The 13,181-nt window shown below is 44.5% G+C and overlaps 2 protein-coding genes and 1 pseudogene across 6 annotated transcripts; 2 read left to right on the forward strand and 1 right to left on the reverse strand.

Annotated features, from left to right (window-relative positions):
- The first annotated feature begins 73 nt into the window (after positions 1–73).
- Positions 74–3,857, forward strand: RBM8A (RNA binding motif protein 8A). 2 transcript variants are annotated; one of them, XM_081495109.1, is made up of 6 exons: positions 74–167; positions 443–502; positions 628–705; positions 894–1,030; positions 1,299–1,435; positions 1,548–3,857. In XM_081495109.1, exons 1-6 carry the CDS (start codon positions 101–103, stop codon positions 1,591–1,593), a joined length of 525 nt encoding a protein of 174 aa, XP_081351235.1. In that variant the 5' UTR covers positions 74–100; the 3' UTR covers positions 1,594–3,857. The 2 variants fall into 2 exon arrangements, with proteins under 2 accessions (XP_081351235.1, XP_081351236.1); XM_081495110.1 differs by having other exon boundaries at positions 631–705.
- On the reverse strand, positions 1,939–6,795 carry LOC145507752 (gonadotropin-releasing hormone II receptor-like; annotated as a pseudogene). The gene is made up of 4 exons (XR_014055099.1): positions 6,734–6,795; positions 6,065–6,573; positions 3,106–3,313; positions 1,939–2,420 (listed from the first exon to the last, which is right to left on the reverse strand). The product of XR_014055099.1 is annotated as a gonadotropin-releasing hormone II receptor-like (transcript).
- Positions 6,796–7,266: 471 nt separating this feature from the next.
- On the forward strand, positions 7,267–12,886 carry PEX11B (peroxisomal biogenesis factor 11 beta). Of its 3 annotated transcripts, none has more exons than XM_081495097.1 (4): positions 7,267–7,360; positions 8,186–8,301; positions 8,701–8,902; positions 11,684–12,886. In XM_081495097.1, the coding sequence occupies exons 1-4, from the start codon at positions 7,305–7,307 to the stop codon at positions 12,084–12,086; spliced, it is 777 nt and encodes a 258-aa protein (XP_081351223.1). In that variant the 5' UTR covers positions 7,267–7,304; the 3' UTR covers positions 12,087–12,886. The 3 variants fall into 3 exon arrangements, with proteins under 3 accessions (XP_081351223.1, XP_081351225.1, XP_081351224.1); XM_081495099.1 differs by having other exon boundaries at positions 7,267–7,356; XM_081495098.1 differs by lacking the exon at positions 7,267–7,360 and adding an exon at positions 7,484–7,555.
- Positions 12,887–13,181: the final 295 nt, after the last annotated feature.

Genomic DNA, 13,181 nt, shown 5'->3' on the forward strand with positions numbered 1-13,181 from the left:
TTTAATTGGTCAACTTGCTTGATGACCTTTTCCCTCCGCGACAGTTTCCCGAGGAGCCAAGTGCCTGAGCGGCACGGACGAGAGTTGGAGGGAAGGCAAGATGGCGGACGTACTTGATCTTCATGAGGCCGGGGGCGAGGATTTCGCCATGGATGAGGATGGGGACGGTGAGGACAGTGGAGGCGGCTGCGGGAAGCGGGGAAGGTGCGAGAGAAGGACATTTTAGGAAAATATAATTTTTCTCCCCAGCGGGGAGGGTGCGAGCCGGCGAACCGGGTTCTGTTGGTTGGAGACTCCGCCCCCTTTGGGAGGAAGGGAGGCGGGCCGGGAAGGGACATCCTGGAGGTGGTGGGGTTTGCTTTCAGATAATGTCTTGCAGAGAGAATATTGTTGTAAACAACTGTTATCTTTCTCACTTATTCCTTCTCTTCTGGGGCTCCAGAGAGCATCCACAAACTGAAAGAAAAAGCGAAGAAACGGAAGGGCCGTGGTTTTGGCTCTGGTGAGTGTTTGTGGGTGGAATGAGGTCGAAAGGAGAGAGCTACGAGTTTTGGAATCCCCATTCAGACTTAAGGTCAACAGTGGGAGAAGGGGGATTTCTGGTGATCTCCTGTGTGTTTCTAATAGAAGAGGGGTCTCGAGCGCGGATGCGTGAGGATTATGACAGCGTGGAGCAGGATGGCGATGAACCCGGACCACAACGCTGTAAGTAAAGGGAATCTGTAGGGATCTTTCTGTGGAGAATTAGGGACCAATGAAATAAAACCCAGTAGGAATGGAGTCAGAGGTAGCTTAACCAATATCTGTGGAGCCTGCACACACTCTACTTCTGTGATCTTGCTTAAGTGTTTCTTTCATGTGCTCAAACAACTTTCCTCCCTTCTTCCCTACAGCTGTTGAAGGTTGGATTCTCTTTGTCACTGGAGTCCATGAGGAAGCCACGGAAGAAGACATCCATGATAAATTTGCAGAGTATGGAGAAATAAAAAATATCCACCTCAATCTGGACAGACGTACAGGATATCTAAAGGTATCCTGAGCGATGCTCCGTTGCCTCTCTTCATCCATAACCCTTAGACAGCATTGGTGGTTCTCCCACACTGGCTGTGGTTGGCCAAGAGTTGAAATAAAAGGAGATTGGGAATTGATTGTTAGACATAGCAAAGAGACAGAAACAGACATATAATTGTATATATAATAGGGATGTGACCCGCATTTGTTGTTTAAAGTTGATTTTTCTAGTTGAGTAGAAAAAAGCTTGATGGAGTTTTGATAATCTGTCTTTTTTCTTGTTCCAGGGGTATACTCTAGTTGAGTATGAAACATACAAGGAGGCCCAGGCTGCTATGGAGGGACTCAACGGCCAAGATTTGATGGGACAGCCAATCAGCGTGGACTGGTGTTTTGTTCGTGGTCCACCCAAGGGCAAGAGGAGGTAAAGTGCAGAGGGCAAAACATTATCTTAGTGGAAGGAATATGAGCAAAACAGAATAAGGGCATAGTATTATGTTCCTCTTATGGACCCTGCCCCTTTTCCTTCTTTCTAGAGGTGGCCGAAGACGCAGCAGGAGTCCAGACCGGAGACGTCGCTGACCCATCCTCTGTTGTTCGGGTGTTCTTTCCAGAGATTCCATTTGACCATGCAGCCTTGGAGAAATAGGGCTTGGGTGGAACTCACTGTGTTTATATTTAATCTCTTACCCTGTTTAGTGTTTCTTTTGAATTATGAATAAATGTCTAATTTTTTGTTTTCTAAAATTACTTTCCTTTTCTAATATTGTAAGCTCTGGAGTACTATTTACAGTGAGGCAGTATGGGTCACTGTGAAGATATTTCTCCCAGGGACTGAATTCTGTGTGAGTTTCTACATTAGATACAGTCTCCAATGTCAGCTAGGGTCAAGTAGAGGCACTGCTCAGTATTTCTTTTTCTTCGAAGCTAAGAGAACAGGGGTAGAAGTAAGATGTTCTCATGACAGTAAGGAATAATCATTCTGTTCCTATGTATGCTGTCCTGAACAAATGGTATAGAAATGTCTCTTTTTTTCTCTCCTGCCTTTCTTGCTGCCACATTTGTTTGTACTTCCATCTGTCTAAGAGCCTAAATCTCCTGATGGGGCACTCTTCCAGAACCTCCTCCCCTGGAGGAGTCTATACTGTGTTCTTGATGCCCTCTTCGGCAGCCAAAGGTGAAGGCCCCATAGAGGAGAGGATCCAGAGGAGCATTGAGGAGGCCAAAGAAGAAAAGGATGTGGCTGAGGCTAGGAGGCACTTCAGTTAGCATGGTGGGAGAGAACCAGTACCAAAGACCCAGAAGGTAATAAGGTGTCCAGCAGAAGATGAAGGTCAGCAGGACAAGTAGGGCCAGTTGTAGGGAGCGATTGTCTAAGGAGCGGCAGAGGGCAAATTCACCTGCAGGGCCTGGGAATTTAGAAAATACACTCAAATTCAGAACCACTCACCTTCTAAATTGACACGCAGAAATTGTGAGATAGAGCTCTTACCTCTATAAGGGAATGCTGCAAGTCCTCCTCCCCTTCCCAACCTGGGACTATATGCTCCCTTCCCATCAGGGATTATGACAGACAGACGTGCTGGAAAAAAGGTTTCAATTGAGGTGCTATGGTACATGAAGCTACAAAGTCTGTTTGAAGTCTTGTTGGTGTCCAAGAGCAAGGGAGAACACTGATCACCCTTCTTAATTCTTGCCTAGCTAACTCAACTTCAGATAATGATGGCTAGTGGCTGGTTAGAATTGAAGGCATTCAATGAAATTAGTGTGGCATTAGCTGCTAGAGATAGTTTGTTGTTAGTTGCTAAGTTATATCCGATTCTTTTGTGACCCCATAGGCTATATAACCCACCAGGCTCCTCTGTCCATGGGATTTCCCAGTCAAGAATGCTGGAATGGGCTGCCATTCTAGTATTTCCTTCTCCCAGGGATCTTCCCAACCCAGGGATTGAACTCGAATGTCCTGCAATGCAGGCCGATTATTTACCACTGAGCCACTGGGCAAGCCCCTTGGTTTGATAGATAGCTATCATACTAATGAGGCTAGACAATAGTTTTAGGGTATGGGTTAGGGCCTGGGGGTTGGAGTCTCACCATGGTTCCCCTTCCTTTGAGGAGTGAACACATCTCAGGCAGTGCGGCTATAGCAGATGGTCATCGCAGTCAGTGGCAGCAGAAAGGCAGCAGAAGGTGAAGAGGTTATAGATGATCTCTTGCCATCGAGCCTTGAAGCTGCCTTTGGTGACACACTGAGTAAAGGGGACTGGACCAGCGCGTCGGATGGTACGGAACAGGAACAGCTAGATTGGAGTCAAGGACTATTAGAACTGGTCTCCCTCCTCCCCTGCCAAACTACCTACCAATTCAACACTATCTCCTCCCAATTAATTCATTCTTCTGTGTGTGTGTGATTGTTAAAAAATTTGGGAGCTAATACAGTGCATAATCTCAATCCATTCTTAATTCCCTGCAGTGCTGAGTAATGGTACATCCGTGGTGCCATATTTAAAAGGTTAGAAATGTATCTTGAAAAGTCCTATTTTCCTCTTAGGCTGTGTTTATTAAATCCACAACTTAAAGAATCCTGTCTTTTGAATACTATCTACCATTTTATAAGAGGATATCTCTACCACCTCACCAACATTTTTCTTCCCTCACCAACGTTTTTAGCTGAAATAATTTTCCTGATGTGTCTGTGATTAATTCTGTGGAAAAAAGAAATCTTGTATAAAATGGGAGGAGCTAGAGTTTCAGGCTATTTTGCAGTCACTCTGACTTTAGTAATAGTCCTATGTACAATAACTATAATGGTGAAATAACATTAATAAAATTTAACATTTTCCAAATGCTGTTGGCTGTCCCTCCTTTTTTTGGTAAACTGGTTTTTGGTTTGAATTAGTAAAGAGCATTTTTCAGTTAAGAGCTTCAAGGTTTGTACCTTGGTTCAGGTAAGGTAGATTGAGTCAGTATTAGTTTGATAAAAGGCAAGTTTGGTAGGTATCAAATTCCTAGATATGAGGCCTTTCGGAAAGGGATTTCAGCTGGCATGAGGGACTTTTAGGGAAAGGGAATAGTATTAGTTGCAGACATATGATTTTATGAACTGCTTGGAGTTATGACCAGGCTATTCTAGTTGGGGAGTGCTCTTTGCTTTATCCCTGTCTAGAGTCTATATATTCCTGGCTGGGGAAGGGGGAGCGCTGTGTTGAGGGTGGTGTGTGTGCATGGCTTGGCACTATGCCTAGAAACATCTGACATGTGAGGTTTAAAAATAGGCAAGGCTTGGGGACTTACATTTTAGTCCACCCTCTGACTATTTTATATGCATTTTATATTTTACCACCTACTATAGAAACCTTTACTTCTGATATTTGGAAATGAGTCTACAAAAATAATTTCTAACTATACCAATATTCCCTTGATCATGCTAACAATTTTTTATTGACACATTTTAAATGCAACATATGGGCGTTGCAGAATTTATACAAGAGATTGATAACTTGGAACCCAAAATAACATCTTTTGCACCTGAATCATGCTACCATCAGTTTGCTACTGAAGCAAATACAAATTGCATTGTTGGATTGTCAGGCTACAAGGAAGGATGAAATTCATCTATTCCATAATCTTGTGGTCTATGCATTTCAAGTGATTTAGCCAAAGTTATCCAACTAGTTAGTGGTAGAGCCTAGACTCAGAAAAAACAGAGCAAATTAATACAAACAAACAACAAAAACTGTCCTAATTCTAATTCCCAGTCCACTTCTAAAATTCATTTCATATAAACCCAATTAATTTCTTATGCACTGAGGCAACAGGCAAAGAGGTCTTGTTTACAACCTACTGTTGGAAGCAGTATTTTTTGTTTATCTTAGAACTGCAGTCAGACTTTTGGTAGTTATATTTCTAATATTTGAGGATTTAAGAATCCAATCTTAAATGTGACTACAATGCATTATTTCAGAGACTGAAATTTTACCCCTCTCCCTGACATAATCCCAACCCTAGGCTCAGAGATGCTGCTTTACTCCCTTCTCCCAGATGGTGTTAGTGGTTTTGGTTTTGTTTTGAAGGAACTGCTTCATATTTAGCTTTTTTTTTCTTCTAGATTTATAGTTTGTCTTCAATACTGAGATTTGATTAATTGGTACTCAAGTTCAGATGTGCCTTTTGTTTCAGTTTTGACACAATAAAGCTAGAGTAAAAAATACAAATCTGATCATGTCACTCTCTACCTTTTACTTTAGTGTTTCCCTACTGCCCTTAGGATAAAGTACAAGCTTAATATTTGTGAAATTGGTTCTTCCTTCCCCTCCAGGCTCATTACTTGCCATTTTCTAGCCCTCAACTTGAACTGCAATTACTTTTGAGATTTTCTACCCTCCACCTTCTCCAGCATTCCTCCTGCTTTGTCTTAACACCTATCTTTCAAGAATGAAATTTTGATATCTCTGGGAAGTCAGGAAGCTTTCCCTGAATGACCAAAAGGGGGTCAGACACCCCCCATTGTTCCTTAGCTCCTTATGCTTACCTTTAGCATAACACTTAACTGGCCATTATATTGTAATTGCCTACTTATTTGACTCTGCACTCGTCTATAAATTTCTTGAAGGCAGGACTTTGTTGCTCTATCCTTGATAGAGCATTTAATGCACCTGGGGGAACTGCATTATTTTTTTTTTAATTGATGAATGAAGGTATCACAAAGTTTTACCCAAAGTCCTGGATTTCACTGTCTTTTGTTTTGTTTTCTTGTCACTGTCTTCTTAATGTCTTCCCATGGAGGAAACTCCATGCTCTGAAGCTTTCCTGCAATAATCTGAAGAAGGTGGGACTAGGATGATGCAAAGAGGTGGAAGCCAAGTGTAGTAAAAACAAAGACTCAATAGAAATACAAATTAACATGCAATGATCTTAACTTGCATAAGAGCAGAGACTCCCACCCTGAGGATTAATGTTGACCAAGGCCAAGCACACCCCTTGAATCCGAAGGCTCATGTGGTGTACCCAAATTCTTGTCCAGTCTAGCCCCGAGTCCCAAGTCGCTCACCGGGGGGAGAGGCGAGCCGGAAGCTGAGTCCTCAGGCTACCCCAAGAAGTTTCCTTCCAGCTGAGCGTGGTCCAAACAGATGGAGTACGGCTGCCTGGCGGTCGAGCCCAATGACCACAGGCAGGAAAGCTGCGGCATACATGGCCACTAGTTTCAGGAACATGAGTGTCCGACATGCGATGTCCCCGGCCAGCCATTGAACAGTGATATTCCAGGTCGAATCTAGGGGCATAACCACAAAAGTGATCAGTAAGTCGGCAGCCGCTACATGGGCAAACAGTCGTCGTACCGGAGAGGGACGGAGCTGGCTGGGTTGCGGCCGTGTCACTGACCACAGCACGGCCAGGTTCCCTCCAGCGGAAGAAACAAACAGCACGACAGTCACTCCCACTCGCACCTCGGCGGCAACTGAAGGTGGGCAGCTCTGCGCCCTCCACTTCTGATCCTACCCAGACCTCCTCCCCCGCCGCTGATGACCCCCAAGGGGTGACGTTGCCTGCAGACATGGTGACCTGGAAAGAAAAGGGGCGGGGCGATGAAGTGTGGGTCTGAAGAGGTGAGCTGCGTCCAGTTTCTTCTCCCTCCTTCTCAGGATCTGAGATGGTTATTTTGCGAATTTCGTCCACTAAAGCCTCTATCTCTGGAGACTCCCGTCTATAATCTGGAGGTCACCTGTCCAACTGTCAGGGGCGCGCAGGGACTAGGAATCTGGTGCTGGCTTCTACTTCCGCAGACTCCTTTAGCCCCCCGAAGCCCTGAATTCGATAGGAGCGTGAGAGTGAGTGTGTGTGTGTGCTGCGAGTGTTCCGCTGTAAGCACCCCTGGGTCAGGGGCAACCCCATCCTAGTGGTCCTGGAGAGAGCACTGCGGCGCCTTCTCGCCCCGCCCCGATTCCTGCAAGCCTCACCTACGGTCCAGAATATTTAAAGAAGACTGTGCCTCTGGAGGCTTGCTCAGGAAATAGAGATCTTCTGATAAGAGAACGAGACGACGGAGACCACGCACACACACCCACACCCCTCCACCTCCCCCAATCCCGCCCGCCAAACACACAAACCACACAGATGTGGGTCCAGAGACAAGTGCTTCTCGTTCTGAAATTCCGTTTCAAGGGCTGGCTCCACTCGCTTTATGTTCTGATGATGTTTGTCCCTCGCGCGGCACCGTTGGGTCTTCCGGGAGGCGTGACTAGGGGTGGGAAGCGGGGCGGGAGCGGAGCTGCAGTACGGGTGCCGCCGCTGTCATGGACGCCTGGGTCCGCTTCAGCGCCCAGAGCCAGGCCCGGGAGCGACTGTGTAGGTGCGACCCAAATAGGAAAGGGGGGCGGGCGAGAGGGCAGAGGAAGAGCCTCGTGAGGCGAGGTCAGGTCACACTACGGGGGTCAAAAAGGGTCAACTCGGGCTACGGGGGCCCGGACGGACCGCGAGGGTCTGATTTGAGCCGGCCGCGAGGCCTTGATTCGTTTCTGCTCTTGAGAAAGATGGGGAAACTGAGGCACGAGTGGGCCAGCGGGGAGGCGGCTTAGGGTTGTGTGTTCACATAAGACCAACACTTTCCTCCCTGGGCGACGGTGGGACGAGTAGCCTTCTCCCCGTGACAGATAGCGATCTGGACTCTGTCCCCAGAGCTAAGGAGGGACTCCTGAGTTCCAGTTGTCCCCTTTACCCTACTGTCACCCACGAGCTCCTCCACCTCCGCCCTTACTTCTAGTCTTCATTCATCTCAAGGGCCTTGAAGATCTCTTAGTTCACCTATTTTGAAGACTAACCTATTCTCCAGCTACCCCCCGCCCCCTCACAGAACATTACACACTCACACTGAGGTGCTTGTGGTCTTGCGATGGTCCTCCTGCCTTCTTCACTGTCCTCTTCAGGCTGCATCATTGTTAAATCTCTTATTTCCTCAATTCGAAGTAGTGTTTCTGAGCCCCTACTAGGCTCCTTTTTATCCTCAATCCCTTTCTCTTCCCTTGGCTTGGGGGAGAAACTAAGATATAGGCCTGAAGAGGAGGAAAGGGAATGGTCTCAAACTGGGAAGGGGGTGATCCATGGTTGCCTTTTGGAGGACATTTTTGAGGGGGAGATAAAGGAGGTCTCCACCTTACCTTACCTCTCTCTCCTCCAGGGCTGCCCAATATGCTTGCTCCCTTCTTGGCCATGCACTGCAGAAACATGGGGCCAGTCCTGAGTTACAGAAACAGATTCGACAACTGGAAGGTCATCTGAGCCTAGGAAGAAAGCGTAAGTAACTAGGCCTTTCCTTTCATTACTCCAACATTTCCTCCATCCTCAGCTATTATTCATTAGTCCCTCCTTCCTATTTTTGACCAGTGCCAATTCATTGTGGTTTGCCTCTGTACTTATCCTGTGCAGGCCTCCCAGCTGAGATAAGAGAGCAGGGATAAGGTCAGTGAAGGATTGGAGAGAATGAGGCAGATTTGAGAAAACTGGGACACAAATTAATAAAACAATTTGAACTAAAAAAGATTGAACTTTCTGCTGTTTTTTAAAAAATTGTTTATTATTGTTTCCATCACTTGCCTGACTTTCACTCTCTTGCTTTCTCACTTTCTCTGTATCTTGCTCTCTGTTTGCCTTTCTACTTTCAAATTCTCACTTTCTGTTGCTAATCCCCACAAGTTCTACGCCTCGGTAACTCAGCAGATGCCCTTGAGTCAGCGAAACGAGCTGTGCACCTATCAGATGTTGTCCTGAGATTCTGCATCACTGTTAGTCATCTCAATAGAGCCTTGTACTTCGCCTGTGACAATGTCCTATGGGCTGGGAAGTCTGGACTCGCTCCCCGTGTGGATCAGGAGAAGTGGGCCCAGCGTTCTTTCAGGTTTGATATTCTTTTATCCTACAAGGTCCATCGTATTCTTCATACTGCCTAACTTGCATTTCATGAGAGAACGATCTTTTAGGGTCTTCCCAGAATATACACATCTTAATCACTTGGCTTCCAATCTTCATTTAGATCTTAAACCATCAGAGAATAATGAGTGGGGGCAGATGGAAAACAGATGCTCTTTCATGATGAATGACTAAGTTTGGGCAAGACTAGATATTAATTATATTGCTTTAATTCTTCTTCTGTCTATACCACAGATTTATGCCCCTCACTGTCTACACATTCATTCATTCTAAAAATACTTAGTAGCTCCTTACTGTGAGCCAGGGAATAAAGCAAAGAGCTACGTAGATAGGGTTTCTGCTCTCATGAAGCTTCTAGTTTAGTAGAGGAGTCTGATATTAAAACAAATAATCACCAAACTGAATATTTGTGGGAAAGTATAGGATGTTAGCCCCTGGAGGAGGGCATGGCAACCTACTCCGGTATTCTTGCCTAGAGGATTCCATGGACAGAGGAGCCTGGCGAGATACAGTCCATAGAGTCGGACATAGCTGAAGCGACTTAGCACATACATAGGATGTGAGAGCTTTATAACAGAGGGAGCTAATCTAGATAGAAAAGTTAGGAAAAAAAGAATCCTTTGAGAAAATTAAATTTTATTTCAGACCTGAAGTCTGAGTAGAAGTTATACAAAGCAAGCAGTAGAAAGAAGAAACAGAAAATAACTCATTCTAAGGCCTTGAAGCAAGAAAGACTTGGAATTAGAGGGGTGGAAAGAAAGCCAGTGTGGTTGACAGTATTGAGGAAGGGCATAAGTTCAAACTAGAGAGATAGACCAGGGCCAGATCATTCATGCAAGGCTGCCTAGGTAATGGTAGGATTTTTTTCATTTAGTTTTGTTTAAATTTTATCCTAAGTCCAGTGGTTCTGAGCAGGGATATGACATGATTCAAATTTCATTTAGAAGATCTCTCTTTCTGTACTGTGGAAAATGGATTGCAGTAGAACTAAAGGGGAGAAGATTCTCTAATGTGACCATGAAATGATGTTGGCTTGGATTAAAGAGCAGGCTGGTAGTAAAGGTGGAAAGGAATATGATTTGAGAATAAAATTTTCTGTCTATATATATCACCTATATTTGTTTTTTGCTTCCCTATGGTTTGCTTTGTTATTTTACATTATATTGCTTCTTTCCATCTTTGCTTGTGTCCTGCTTTTCATCTTTCTCAGTGATTTACAATTATAACAAGGCTTATGGTATATGAGGGGTGGGGGCAGTGGCATGGCTAGAATGGTATGGAAAAACAACTCCCTAGAAGAGTTTGTATGTCATGTCTACTCTTTCATTCCATAAATATTTATTTAGCTCTTACTATGTGCTAGGCATAGGTCTAGACACAAGGATGCAGTGGTAAAGACAAACAAGATCCTTGCTTTTATGGAGCTTACATTGTAATGGGAAGGGACAAAGACACAGTAAATAAGAAAAACATCAGAGAGTGGTAAATGCTGTGCAGGAAATTAAAATAGGGTCAAGTAATAAGATGGTAAATGGCTTGCTACTTTAGAATGGGTGGTCAGAGAAGACCTCTCTGAAGAGGTGACATTCAAGCTCAGACATGAAGTGCAAGGAAGAGCCAGCCATGTGAAGATTTTGGAGGGAGAATATTCCAGATTGAGGGACTAGGTAATGTAAAGGTCTAAAGCAAGAATCAGCTGAATGGGATCAAAATATAAAAAGAAACCAGTGTGGTTGGAGCATAGTGGTTAAGGGAAAAAATGGTACAAGATAGAGTTAGAGAGGCATGGTCACTTGTTGAGTTCTGTAGTATTTTATTCTAAATATGATAGGAAGGAAACCATCGAGAGTTTTAAGAAAGGGTATAATGTGATTTACATTTATGCCAGCTACTATATGAAATTAGATTGTTAGGTGTGGTGGGCAAGAGTGACCATGGGGAAACCAGTTAAAAGACTAAAGTAGTAGTTCAAGGAAGAGATGATGGTGAGTTAGACTAGTGGTCCCCAACCTTCTTGGCACCGGGAACCAGTTTTGTGGAAAATTTTTCCACAGACCAAGGGGGTGCAAGCAATAGGGAGAGGCTGTAAATACAGATGAAGCTTCACTGGCTTACCTGCCACTTACCTCCTGCTGTATTGCCCGGTTCCAGGGGCTGGGGACCCCTGGCTTAGGCTATGTCTAAGTATGATAGATAGATGTGATTGAATTCAGGGTATATATTAGAGGTAGGACAGTTACACTGAATACAGACCACTGTTTTCAGAGTGGATTTAAAAAACAATTTTAAATGTAGGCTGTTCTTAAGGAATTTATAATTTAACACATTTGGCAAGCTTGGCTTCTTTTTTTTTCCCCTTTTAACAAAAGGAGTGGATTTAAATTATGTGTGTGAATCTTTGAGACAAGTGAAGCTGTTCTTTTTTTTAAAAAAAAGTTGCATTATTGTAGTTCACGTTGAATGCATGTGTGCTAATGGGTTGCCAAGGGGAAAAGTGAAATTTGAGGTTAGTCTTGGACTATTTCATGATCCTCATTACTTTTAAACCAGGATCTTAAAGTACACTTACATAAACACATTAGTTACAGAAAGGTGGAAGGACATTTCTAATAGCGGGTAATAACATTCACTTCTGATATTCTAATGTATAATCTGTTTGCACTATGAGGGAAAAAAGTTTAAGTGTTCTGTTGGATTTGCTAGGTGGGTATATGTACCCATCCTGACCCTTCTTCCCTGTATATCCCAGGTACTATCTGTTTTCCCTCATCATGAATTTGAGCCGTGATGCTTATGAGATCCGCCTGCTGATGGAACAAGAGTCTTCAGCTTGTAGCCGGCGACTGAAGGGTTCTGGAGGAGTCCCAGGAGGAATTGAAACTGGAGGACCTGGGGGTCCAGGGACTCGAGGAGGAGGTCTGCCCCGGGTGGCTCTGAAGCTTCGGCTCCGGGTCCTGCTGCTGGCTCGGGTTCTTCAGGGTCATCCCCCTCTCCTGCTGGATGTGGTCAGAAATGCCTGTGATCTCTTCATCCCACTGGACAAACTAGGCCTCTGGCGCTGTGGCCCTGGGATTGTGGGGTTTTGTGGCCTCGTGTCCTCCATCCTGTCTATTCTCACCCTAATCTGCCCTTGGCTACGACTCAAGCCCTGATATGCTGGTACAGGATAAGGAGGGGACCTGAATTGGTGAGATGGAATTTTATAGATCGTCCCTGTGTCCTAGCCTCATTCTAACTCCACTCCTTGGTTAAGGTTAAAATCCAGAGATTTGGGAATAAAACGAAGGAGCTTTGGGGAAGATGAGATGAGGAAAGGTGATTTGTGAAATCAACTGGATGATTCAGATGTTCAGATATGCTGGAGCTTTTGTTCTTTTCCTCCTTCATTGCATTGTCTGTGTCTCTCCTGACTCTTTTTACTGTCTCTTAAGTCTGTTTAAGATTCTGTCTCTGTATCCCTTTTGTACCTTCTCAGCCCCCTTCATAAGAATTTAATCAGCAGGATTACTTTTTGGTATGGGAGGTAGAAGGTATGGTCTGTAAGGTTCTAATTGCCTTCTTCCTTTCTCTCACAAAAGTAACTTGTGGCAGTTATTTTTGCCTCCAGACTCCAGATCATAATTTTAAAGGCTTTGTGTCCCAGTGGACTTTTCCCACGTGCACCAGAAGTAGTTTCATGCTTCCTTTTTGTTGCTCCTGTCTACCTCACTATCCTCCCTCATGATTTGCCATTCCCCTTCTTTCTACTCACACCTGCAAGTTTCTGCCTACACTTTGATTTCATGGCTTTGTTCTAGCCTTTCCATACCCCTTCTTTGCCTATCCAGAATGATGCTATGTCTAGCATCTTGTAAATATTGTACAATGATTCTGTGTAAATAGCTGAGGCCCAAGCCCATGATGGAGAGCAAGCCTTCCAGGTTAGCAGATTAAAGGTCAATTTGCTCACTGATGTTTGGTCTGGTCCCGTGTGTTCTGGTCATCTGAGGCCCCTATTTCTGTCACTTTGGTTTGGGTTTTCCATGGGATTAGCCACTGGCATCATTACCTGCAGACTTTTATTGAGTGTCTACAGTATGTAGGCCATAATACTAAGTGGTAGAGATACAAAAAGCAAAGAGGCACCATGGTCTCAACTGTAGAAGTTTATAACCTAGCTGAGGAGATGAAGGTATAATGGTAAAGTAATTATACTGGTTCCACAAAACATACCCCATACCAATTTGTGGTTTATATTTCCTCCAAAA

The sequence above is a fragment of the Giraffa tippelskirchi genome, chromosome 5 (assembly GCF_054371585.1).
Source record: "Giraffa tippelskirchi isolate mGirTip1 chromosome 5, T2T-mGirTip1v1.2.pri, whole genome shotgun sequence".
In the NCBI taxonomy this organism is placed as follows: domain Eukaryota; kingdom Metazoa; phylum Chordata; class Mammalia; order Artiodactyla; family Giraffidae; genus Giraffa; species Giraffa tippelskirchi.